The sequence below is a fragment of the Amblyomma americanum genome, chromosome 1, assembly GCF_052857255.1.
Source record: "Amblyomma americanum isolate KBUSLIRL-KWMA chromosome 1, ASM5285725v1, whole genome shotgun sequence".
In the NCBI taxonomy this organism is placed as follows: domain Eukaryota; kingdom Metazoa; phylum Arthropoda; class Arachnida; order Ixodida; family Ixodidae; genus Amblyomma; species Amblyomma americanum.
The window spans coordinates 99,447,341-99,459,393 of record NC_135497.1 but is presented as its reverse complement, the minus strand read 5'-3'; the positions used below and the strand labels follow the sequence as shown (position 1 = coordinate 99,459,393).

Here is a 12,053-nt window from a genome sequence, read left to right as displayed (position 1 = left end):
GCATTCCTCCTGCCAAGCCAATCTTTTACAACGACACCGATACTGCTGGGCTGTTGTCTCCCTCAAAGAAAGACCGACGTGAACGCGCAGAGGTGAAATACTCACGTGACTCCAAATTGGGATTGGCGGATGTTAGTTTAGAATAATTGCAGTTGGCATGGTAACGTCACTTGTTGACCTCAATAATGTTGGGCCACGAAATTCTCGATCGAGCGTTCTAGGGCCCGGTAAATTATGCAGCTGCATATTTGTAATAAATCTTACCGGCATGCCTTCTGCCTTTGATACCATCATGTTTTGTTGCGCCATAATGTACAGCGGGTGGAAACTGGCCACCCGCCGCGGTGGCTCAGTGGTTAGGGCGCTCGACTACTGATCCGGAGTTCCCGGGTTCGAACCCGACCGCGGCGGCTGCGTTTTTATGGAGGAAAAACGCTAAGGCGCCCGTGTGCTGTGCGATGTCAGTGCACGTTAAAGATCCCCACGTGGTCGAAATTATTCCGCAGCCCTCCACTACGGCACGTCTTCCTTTCTTCTTTCACTCCCTCCTTTATCCCTTCCCTTACGGCGCGGTTCAGGTGGCCAACGATATATGAGACAGATACTGTGCCATTTCCTTTCCCCTAAAACCAATTATTATTATTAAACTCGCCACGAGATCGTCGACCAAAATTAACTGCTATGCTGCCATGGCATGTACAGGTAACGCTGAGCACCTATAGAATATTAAGTATACTCGGAGCAGTGCTCAAGAGAACAAATCTTAGCACCATGAATGCCGATGAAGACGGAGCTTGCACTTAAGTGAGGAGGCGCCTCCAAGTTTCATGGTGGCAGAAGGGCGTGTTCCTTGATCATCTGACACGCATGATGAACTCCATCCACCTGAACGCAGTTTCTTTATAGGGCTCCATGCTGGATCGGCGTCTTTTTGTTTTTCACAGGCCGTCCCCGAGGGCAGTGCGGCAGCGGCGGGTGCGGACCGCTTGCTTGCCTGCTTGGCACACGTGGCTGCAGACTGTCGTTTTCTAGGAGGCTTTCTTGAACTTGCCTCTTTTGTCAGAGATTTGGGACAGCCTGGAAAAATACTGGGCACAGCTCGAAGACAGGACCGGTTTCTTGGGCGCATTTAAAAGTGCCTTGCTATTGAAGTCTGCGTAGTGTTATTTGTATCGTATGCTCGGGAAAGTGCTTCGCGCAGACGTGGTCGCTCGGTTGCAATATTCTATCTGGTCCGATGATTGCCTGGCGCCAAAGTTCAATGCGAGCAGGCTCCGACAGACAGACAGAAAAACTTTATTTATGCAAGTGAGTTTTAGACCCTGCTGGGTCCCTGAGACACTGCACTGCGCGGTCCCGCACTGCATCAAGTGGGTCATGTCGGGACATGGCGTCGGCAGCCCGAGCCACCGCAGCAAGCTGCGATGTCGGGTCTGCAGACGTGAACAGGACCTCCCAGTCCTCCCAGCTCGAGATGGGTTTAAAAATTACGCTTGGTGCGGACAACTCTGGTAGGCCGATCTGCAGTTGGTTACGAAGCCCTTCTTGCCCATAATCGCGTCTAATCGGCTTCTGGAACCGGCTGGATCCCTCAGGTGTTGCACCGCAACAACCAACACATTACAGCCACAATGTACATACATAGGCCGCGACTACCATGCATGACGTCGGCTTGCGCTACCATGTGCATTTGCACAAAGGCCACTGCGGGTGGTCCCAAACCGCGACACAAAAGCTGGTTCTAACAAACTTTGTGCACGGTACCTAACACAACGTGGAAGTCGAGAGCCTCACGTCCACACCTTGTGACGCATTGTAGCAGCGCAAAACACCGACAAATACAGCCTAAAACTGCAACGAAAGCCGCGCAAACCGCTTAGCCGCGTCCGCCGCTCCGCAAGCGAAGGGCCCCTTCTCCGCAGCGCCGCTGCGGTTGGCGCATGTACTAGAGGGCGAACATGATCTGTGCGCGCCCTCCGCCGCGGCAGGCGGGCAGTGCCAACACCTAAAATATTCTTACACCGTGCTACAGGCTAATGTATCATTTACATTGTAATGTACCATTCGGTAATGTACCATTCGTATCAGGTAATGTACCATTCGTATCAATCGCATTGATCGCCCGAGAATTTCTTGCTGTTTTTCCTATGCTTTCTTGCCACGCTCGATGTGCTGGCTGACAACCTTGTTCGCTCCCTCGGGGGCTGAGACAAACGGCTTACGAATCTTCAGAGGAGCCAGCAAACAAGTCGAGAACACCGCTTGCTGACGTCACGCGCTTAGCCACCTAGAGAAAATGGTGCGCTGGCGGGGCGGCAGCGATTTTGTCGTATGGTCGGGGTAGCATCATGGCCTGAGGCCTTGGGCCACCCCTTGCACACACTTGCGCCTGAACGCTGCCGAGTGGACTTCGCGTTTAGGGACAGCTTGAAGCAGACCGCTGCGCTATTGCATTATGATTACGACTAGTCTCCAGACGATGGCCCGGCATTTAAAAGCGCTACCGAGGACGCTCTTCGCAGGCGCTGAGGCTTTACAGGCGTATTCATGCCTTCGGAATAGCAGATGTGATGTTGGTCGGCCCACCGCGCTGCCGTACATCCGTAATTATGACCACGTTGGGAACGTCTTTTTTATTGCCCTTCGAAGATTCGATCAGCTCGGCGACCACGCAGGTGGATGCCAGTGCCTGTTTGACCGCGGTGGAAGGGAACACAGCAGCAGTGCTGCCTTTCTTGGTATGGCACGTACTTACGTTAGCACAAATGATGCAAGCTACGAGGTCATCGAGGCACCCTAGCTAGATAGATATAGATACCTGAGGCCACACTCTCTGCAGCTGGCGGGCACGTCCGCTAACTTGGGCGCCCGGACCGAACAGCACTAGGGTGCCACGGTGTGAGGCGAGCGGACATCAAGGCACCCTAAACAGCACGTTCAGGCTGCGCTCTCTAGTGGCGTCGTGCTCACCTGCTGAACCTCTGCCGTGGTGCTGCGGAAGAGCTCGATGTAGCGCGAGCCTATAAGCTGCCGGTGCTTGTGGAGTGCGCGGCTGGCCACTTCCTCCGAGTCGAAGAGCACGAATGCGTCGCCCGTGGCCCTGCCGTCCGGCTTGCGCACGAACAGCACGCCGTCCTCGTCGTCCATGACGGGGCAGCTCGTGTGTGGCTCCGAGCCAGCCTCGCTGCCATCGCCCGACGAAGCGAAGAACTCCACCTGCGACCGCGCGCCGCTTGCTATGGGCTCGCCTTCTGTCAGGCCCGTGGCCTGCGCCTTAGCATGCGGACGCTTTTGCCAAGAACCACGTGTGGCCGTGGCGTTGGCCTCCAGAACGATGACCGTCCCACGAAAGGACAGGAAACGCGTGCTTATAACATTAAACAAGCTCCAGAAGTCTTTTCCCGATGAGGTGCGGTTCGTGGTTGGCCTTTTTTGTTTGTTATTGCGGCTGGCCGTCGCTCGTGTGCCAGCCTATCAGGCAGTGCACTTAGGTTAGAGAACTTTTGTGAATGGAGTCCAGTATTTTCTGCCAGTAGCGTAGCGATTTTATTTTTTCGGAGCCTCGGGATTTCGGGGAGGATTTAAGAGCGGGTGCGACCCAGAGCGAAGTTTTCTTTGTGGAAAGACTACAGTGAACATAGTTTTCTTAAACGAGGAAAGTTAAGAACACTACGTATATGCGCCATTGATTCGGGCCAGGAGTGCAAGGGCTTAGATTTGTCTGGCTCCGATAGGGAGGGGATGAGGCGAAGTGCCAGGTGATGCCGCTTATATACGAGCTCAAGAGATCACCCAATGGCATTCAGCCAGCTGTTTATCACAGCCAACAGGCTGACGGTATTGCGTGAAAAACACATCGCTTTCTGAACACATCGCACGCTGCGGGCGTCAGTTTTAGCGCGGCACGATCTTGAATGGTCAGTGAACGGTCTTCACGCCGCCGACGCGAATAGTCTATGTGTGAGGTGCAGAGGTTCCAACCAATAAAATGCCATGCAGTCGATCGTAAAATAGACATGCTTACCACTTGCTTAGCCGTGCAGTCGTAAGGTAGCCCACGCATGCGCACGATGACTTGTCCGCCTCGGGACAAGAAGGAATGTGCTTCGTTGTTGTTGCCTGCGGAGGTGACAGACAGCGAGAGAAAACTTGCCTCGACTGTTGTCCTGGAGGGATAAATGGCGCATACCCACTACCCACTGTGGGGGATTGGCCAAGGCTCAAGGTCCCCAGGGTGGGCGATGATTTACCATCATCCAAGATAGACATAGGAGTGCAAGAATACGAACACGGATGTAGCGAGGGTACGGGAACAGCGCATGTCCCGTACCCTCACTACGTCCGTGTTCGCATTTTTGCGCTCCTATGTCTTTCCTGAATATGCACCAACACGCCCAGCTACAGGAACTCCTCATTTACCATCATCATCGCCTTCGGCATCATGTATTATTATTATTATCAATGGAGCAGCGCTCAGAGACAGAACGAAGAGAGGAGTGAAGCTTTATGCAATAGCAGTCACAGCTGAAAAAGAAAATATTACATCTAAGTTTACCAGATCAGTGCATTAATCAGCGAAAGCTGATTGGCATTAGCGGCCGAAAGGTCTGGAGTTGCACGCCCATTTCGACGTTTCAATGGCGACTGCCGGTTGGGCGTCCCACAGGCCCGTATTGGCGTCTGTATTCCATCACGTGCGTATACTCGGCCTTCTTCCGCTTGTGTTCTTCGGCTCGATGGCGCTCCCGGCACACTTCAGGGACCCCAGGCCCCGCTTGCACAAAGCAAATAGTCTCGTTCCCAGCGTTGTCTTATTGGCAGTCTAAACTCTTCATTGGTTTTGAGGAAAGGAATGCCGCATAACTGGCTCACTGGGTCAGTAAACACCTCAATCGCGCTGTGAGGTGGCGGTGGTGTCCACCTACAAATTGAGGAAGTTATGCGCCTTTCAATTTCTCAAAATCAACGGAGGGTTTAGACTTCGTTGGGTTTGAGGAAAGGAAAGGCGCATAACTGGTTCAGTGGACACCTCAATCGCGCTTTAAGGTACGGGGCGGTGATGTCCACCCAACGCGTAACAGGTTACACGGTTGCTGTTGTACCCTCTAAATTGCTGCTACTGATTGGCTTTTACAAAGCTATTACAAACTTTCGCTGTAAAGGCTTTTCCACAGAAAAACAAGACGCACCAAACATTTATAGTCTATCTCACCGTGGAGAGCAGGTACAAGCATGTAATGCACTGAAAGAAAGATGCGTAGCGCGTTCTAGGATTGTTCATAGATGGCGGTAGCCGCACACTGGTACGTCCCAGGGCCTTTGGCTGCTGAATGTGTACCTATCTTCGCTCGCTTCTGTCCTTCGAGGTAAGCAGGGCGCTTTTTTTTTTCGGGGCTTCTTTTCTTGCTCTTGGTGCTTTACGTGCTGCCATGTAATGAGTAGCGCGTCCAGCGTATCTCACTACTTTCGCTGTTTGACGCGCCACAAAGCTCGTCCGCTGTTATTCGCCCTTACCATGGCGTTTGGCCACCCTCTCACCTTCGTGTGCGGTTACATAAAGCTCCCATTGGCGATATAGATGAGCCATTTTACTATGTCTTGACAGCCACGGCGACAGCGCGGCTGGGTTGAAAGCGTTTGGAAGCCCAGAATGAACGGATGAAAGATGAAGAAGACGACGACTAACAACACGTTGGGCGGGACGATACAAGTTGGAGTGGCTAAAGCATCTGAGAACGAAGCGACTTCGTTGGCGCCGGCACTAGTTTCGAATCCTGTCTAGGGCTGAATTTTTTCTTTTCTGCTGGCTACCGTTCTGCTGGAAAAGTCAGCGGAATTTTCGGAGGAGAACGGCTTGATGTTTGGCTCCAGGTTCGCCGCGATTTCCGAACGATGTTCGCATGAATTTGTTGGGAATGGGAGCCAAAAGCACCTCGTGCTTAAAAGGAGGCGAATCGTAAGAAATCAGTTGAAATACCGGGATAAAGGGCAGCATGGAAGACAATGTTGCATAATAATAATAATAATTGGTTTTTGGGGAAAGGAAATGGCGCAGTATCTGTCTCATATATCGTTGGACACCTGAACCGCGCCGTAAGGGAAGGGATAAAGGAGGGAGTGAAAGAAGAAAGGAAGAAGAGGTGCCGTAGTGGAGGGCTCCGGAATAATTTCGACCACCTGGGGATCTTTAACGTGCACTGACATCGCACAGCACACGGGCGCCTTAGCGTTTTTCCTCCATAAAAACGCAGCCGCCGCGGTCTGTTTCGAACCCGGGAACTCCGGATCAGTAGTCGAGCGCCCTAACCACTGAGCCACCGCGGCGGGTAGACAATGTTGCACAAAATGCGCTTTTGTGCCTTTCTTTTTTTCAAATAAAAATAGTGTTAAACAAGTGCACCTTAACTGTCCTGGAGCATGCTATTCGGCGAGAGTTTATCAGACGAGTGAAAAATAAAACGGTCAGCACGCCACCAAGTGGTGCTGCTAAGAAATTATGAAATAATTAAGACTGCCGCTTAAATTTACCTCGCAAGGTGCTGCTATGGCCGCCACCTCGATTCAAAGGAGACGCCAGGTAATTAAAATCCACCCATCTGTTATTTCTCTCACGACAGGCGACGCCACTGAGCTGCAGCGCGCACCAGCAGCAATGAATGGCTGATCTGAGGGCGAACAAAATAACGGCCGAGCGAGAAAATCGCGATAGACGGCGAAAGGCATTTCTGCTCGGATCTGTAGTGGAGGAGGCGTACCTTTATTCTCTGCGCTTATCTCTCTAGTGGCAGCAGCAATCGGCGAACAAGATGCATCACTATCTGCGCGCCGGGGGTGTTTCTGAGTATTGCTCACCAAGTACAGGTCTGTGCAATCGTCTCGGTGACGCGCAAAACTCGGCCAGAAACAATGAAGAGACCGGGCAAAGAGAAGGGAGCGAATAATGGCCTCTTAGGTGTACACGCCCTTGACCAACCCTTGACCAGGCACAGGTCGGCAAAGCGGCGGAGCTCCTAATCGCGGCCGGACGAACTGGATGCAAGGGGAAGAGCTGGACAAGGTGATCAACCGCAGCGAGTGGCGGGGAGCGGGTGCAAGGAGGAACTCTGAAATCAGGCGCAGAAAGGAACGAGCGGCTGGCTCCCTTTACCTCCGGCCACATTGACGAAGTCCTCGCCCGTGGCACGGTACACCTCGATGTACCGCTGGCCGATGTGGTGTTTGTGCCTTTTGAGCGCCATGTCCCGGTGCTCGCTGTTCTCGAAGCGGACCAGCGCCTCTCCGTTCCGCCGACCCTGCGGACTCAGGCAGAGCGCCACGCCTCCCCTGCACGGAGGAAAGGCAGCCCCAAAGTCAGCATCTCTGACGTCACTGCGCGAAGCGAAAACCATCTCCAAAGAAACACTGAGAGTGAGCAATAATAACGGGGACAAGTCTCCGGGACCCGCCACGTTTCTTTTAGCCATCACATCACTCCACTACAGCACATTAAAGTCCGACTTTCGCCACCACCAATTTGGTCTCGAGCAACGGGCTAACAGCAGAGAAATCGGTTTCGGTTTCCACTCGCCTGTCCCGGCGGCTTTTGTCCCCGATAGTGCATTTGTGACGGCATGCGAGTTTCACGTAGTTTAATGGCCGATAATGGGAGACAAGTGCGAATTATGACCGTGACAATTTCTGAACAGCCTCATTCTAAATGTGGACTGGTGCACAGCCTCTGTCCATATCTCTGTGTGCGTGCCTTAAAAGGAAGCCCTAAATACCTAACCCTGTATATGGTTAGCTGAGCTAAACTATCAGGCTATTCTACATCCTAATTATTGCTGAACTTCAAACGAAATAAAGCTGACGAGCCAATCTTCCGTTGACATCCAATCATAATATATGAGGCAGAAAAAAAAATGGCGTAGGGCTACGCATTTTTTAACTGCATGCCTTCGCTGTTCAAGCCGCCGTAGAAGCACGTTAGACTGTGAAGCTTGTGTGTATGCGGTTTTAGCGATTGCTCAACGAAAATGCGGATCGTAATTAAATAATAGGTTCGCAACTGAGAAAGTAGTGAACGTGTATAGTTAAATGGGATCATTCGTACGCCACAACCTCGGGATACGTGCAGCAACTAACTCAGTGCAGACCTGCTCTGCAGCCTTCGGAGACTGCCTGTAATGAAAAAAGAACGGGGAAGGGATTAACGTTCCCCATATCAACTTCAATGAATCTGCTGCGCAACACCGAAGCACAAGGGCTAAGAATTTGCACAGGAACGTAATATGCGACGAGCATTGTGCTCTCAACAACAAATGGACCGCCACTGGGAATAGCCGTTGTATGCTAAAGGATTCAAGAACACTGTTCTAAGAATGCCATTCCGACACTATACGCGTAGCACTGTTCAATGCTCAATTCAGATGCTATAAGTAGAAGTGAGTTCGAGAATAGCACGAATTTTTTTAAGTGTATAAAAAGAGAGGCATAAAACCACTGCACCCTCGATAAGCGAATGAGAGAGACAAAACTTAAAAAAAAAAAGAGGTATAGTGTTGACAAACTGAATCGAAGATAGTAATATGGGCATGCAGCTCCTTCACTACGCTGTTCAGCTTTGTTTCGGGAGTAAGAAAATGTTACATTGGCTGCGACACAACTGCAAACCAGATCAGACGTCAGTGGATTATCACATACACACGAGTTTTCTGTTCATTTTCGGAAGTCACTGAGTCCGAACAATGATACCCAACAAACTGCTCCCGCAGAAGATAGTTTAGACGCATTGTGCGTGCTTACACACCCTGTGCCCTAGTCATACTTGCGAGATGATTCGCTGCATCAATTAGCGTAGGCTGGACACAGAGCTGCTCCTCAAATTGCTCACTGACGCAGGAATAGTCAACGACTGCAAACGTGCAGCAGCTGGGTAGTGAAATCGATTGCTGAGTCGGCGGGAATATAACGGCACGCATCCACAAGGATGTATGTCCAGCTATTAAGAGTAATTTCCCCTCCCTTTCTATTGCACCCCTTGTGTGCCCTAAGCTTGGCGTATATAACACAGAGGAAATAGGAGGGTGGGGGAAGAGGGGGAGAATAAGCAATGCATACACGTTTTGGTAGCAGCGCTGCTCAGCAGGAGGCAAGCGTGCCGAAATTGTATAAAACAAGTACACCTTATCTTTTTATTTCCTTATCGCGAGATATCAGAATTGGTACTATAAGATAATAGCTTAACAATAGCGCTAACAAGATCGCCTCAAAAGAGAACAGTCGGCACGCTTCTACAGGATTCACTACTTGAAGTTATTATTCTGCATAAGTTCAAGTAGCGGATTCCAAGACACCCACTCAGACCACATACCAAATGCAAGCTACTACCGTCTGAACGTTTCCTTCTTTTTTTTGAAATGATCAATTAAGAAGTGCCTCCTGCACCTAAGACGCCGGGTTAAACTGACGAGAATTTTGTAACTCGTTCATAAAATGAGTAGCTGCTGAGCTCGGCGATGGCTCGATTAATGCCAGACACGCGAATTTAGCCTTGCCTTTCACTCTCTCGCAGTGGGCCTAATAGGTGGGTTTAAACCCCGAGGTACGAACACCGCATGCGCCACTTAGTGCGCAGATAATGTTCAGAATCACATCCGCAAAAGCCACGAGCAGTCGGATAAAGGCTTGAAGACCGTCCCAGCTGTTGCCCTTCAGCGCGCCGCACACTTGAACTCTCCCCGTGTCCGGCCTTGACTGCCCCATGTCTCGCCAGGACGAGACGCAATTCTGCAGTACACACACACACACGGAGTCCCTATCTGCGCGGTGGGGAGGACCCTTCGTCTCGGAGCAACCAGCGGAGTACCACGCGGCCGCCCCGGCTCTCGCAAGGTTGTCGCTCGTACGACTCGGACCGCAAAAACACGTGCGATTCGAGGGACCGCGCACACGCGAGGCCTCCGGTTTCTAAACCCGGCTATACGACTTGCGCGACCAGTGCACCGTCCAGGAGTTCTCTTCGCCACTCGTATACGCCATCGAATATCCCCTGCGCCGACGCTGCATTTTTGAGCCACATGCACGGAAAGCAGGACAGGAGGAGAATCGTTCACACTCGGCATTACAGAGCGGGTTGCAGAGTGCGGCGGCGCGAGAATAGATGCGCTCCAACCTTTGGCTGAATGGCATCCCGGGTGGTCCGAGCAGGGTGCCAGCCTTTGGGTCGAGGAGGGCCCAAAGTCGGCCTGGTGGGAGCCACGTCGCAGCAACCTCGGCGAGACCGCTTATCCGGCTGCTGGTCCGCCCCTCGACGCGGGCGGCGGCAATTGACGCGTCGAGCCGCGCGCCGGCGCGTGGGTTGCGGGAAGAGCACTATCGCGCGCGGACGCCTTCCAAGTCCCGATAGCGACGAATAAAAAAAGAAAATAGCTCCACGGTGAGAGAGGAGAAGGATGCGGCGATAAGCACGCGCCTCTCGCTTTGTGGCCTTTTTATTTAATACATACGCAATCTGCGCTTCCCCTTTCTCACCTAGCGCGTCCCCGCCGGGCGGCCGGCACGACAGCCACTGCGAAGCACTGACGGAAGACGGTCCACTAAGATCAAGGACCCCGAAAAAAAATCCCTCTTTGACGGACACCCAGAGGAAAGACCGAAAAAAAAAAACTGCGTACACGGGGAGCTCCGCAGTGCACGTCAATATCAGCAGCTACTCCATCCCCGGCCGAACTGCTGCGCCACGAAATCCGCAGTGCTGCGGCTGCAACCCTCGCGGGCCCGGTATCGCGCAGGCTGATAACGGGCCAATGCGCGCGAGAAATACTCCATCGGTGGTCTCGAGTGGAGCCGCCAGCGGACAGAATAGCGCTTAATGCGATACGTTGATCCAAAAAGAAAGACACAGTGCCCTTGCCGTACATCGCAGAAATTAGGAGACATTCCGGAAAACGGAACGGGAAGGGCAAGACACCAGAAAACGAACTGCACGACATCTCTTTCGCTCAGAGTTGCGAATTAGATCCGTCCGACAAGCGTGCAAAGAGCCCTTTCTTGGACGCGTTTTCTAAGGACGCGTGGACAAGCACTGCCTGACATTTAGCGCAAGGAAGATTTGTATTCATCTCACTGTCTCTCTCTCTCACTCTGTGTGTGTGTGTGTGTGTGTGTGTGTGTGTGTGTGTGTGTGTGTGTGTGTGTGTGTGTGTGTGTGTGTGTGTGTGTGTGTGTGTGTGTGTGTGTGTGTGTGTGTGTGTGTGTGTGTGTGTGTGTGTGTGTGTGTGTGCGTGCGTGCGTGCGTGCGTGCGTGTGTCCGTGTGTGTGTGTGTGTGTGTGTGTGTGTGTGCGTGCGTGCGTGCGTGCGTGCGTGCGTGCGTGTGTCCGTGTGTGTGTGTGTGTGTGTGTGTGTGTGTGTGTGTGTGTGTGTGTGTGTGTGTGTGTGTGTGTGTGTGTGTGTGTGTGTGTGTGTGTGTGTGTGTGTGTGTGTGTGTGTGTGTGTGTGTGTGTGTGAGTGAGTGAGTGAGTGAGTGAGTGAGTGAGTGAGTGAGTGAGTGAGAGAGAGAGAGAGAGAGCGTTTAACTTCTTACCTTCACTTTTCAGCCACATGAAGCGGTGGATTTAGAATTTATGGGGGGGGGGGGGGGGTATGTAAGCGGTCGCCTCTCCGAAACGAAAATTTTGCACAGTAAAGCCACGCTGAGCCCCATTCTTCGGTGAGAAAAGTCAAAGAAATGCTTGGCTCAGATGGGACCGCCGGCTCCAAGAGTGGCCTATAAATTCGTCCCTGTTATCAAGGCAGCCTTTCTTCAAGAATAATTGTCGTCTATACATCTCTCTCGGTGACGCTTTTGTCATTCCGGCTGTGCAGGGAGAGATCATCGGCGTGCTTGCTCAGTCAACTCAGTGTCTGCAAAATACGATGTCGGGAGCACAGCGTTCCAATGCAGGTGATGTAAACATGGGCCGAGAGTGCGAATGGTTCATCTCTTGACATTGCGCGCTTTCCGTGCCCATTTTCCAGCATTGCGATACATACAAAAAAAGTGACCCTCAGGTCAGAAAACGCTAGGTACTTG

General features: G+C 52.1%; 1 protein-coding gene across 2 annotated transcripts in view; it reads right to left on the bottom strand.

Annotated features, from left to right (window-relative positions):
• fus (epithelial splicing regulatory protein fusilli) overlaps positions 1-12,053 on the bottom strand; it is a 124,072-nt gene that overhangs the window by 25,979 nt on the left and 86,040 nt on the right. For both annotated transcript variants that reach the window (XM_077646355.1, XM_077646356.1), the window contains exons 7-9: positions 7,148-7,323; positions 4,025-4,119; positions 2,971-3,216 (exon numbers count right to left, since the gene is read on the bottom strand). In XM_077646355.1, coding sequence (XP_077502481.1) covers positions 2,971-3,216; positions 4,025-4,119; positions 7,148-7,323 — 517 coding nt within the window. The remainder of the gene's footprint in view (positions 1-2,970; positions 3,217-4,024; positions 4,120-7,147; positions 7,324-12,053) is intronic.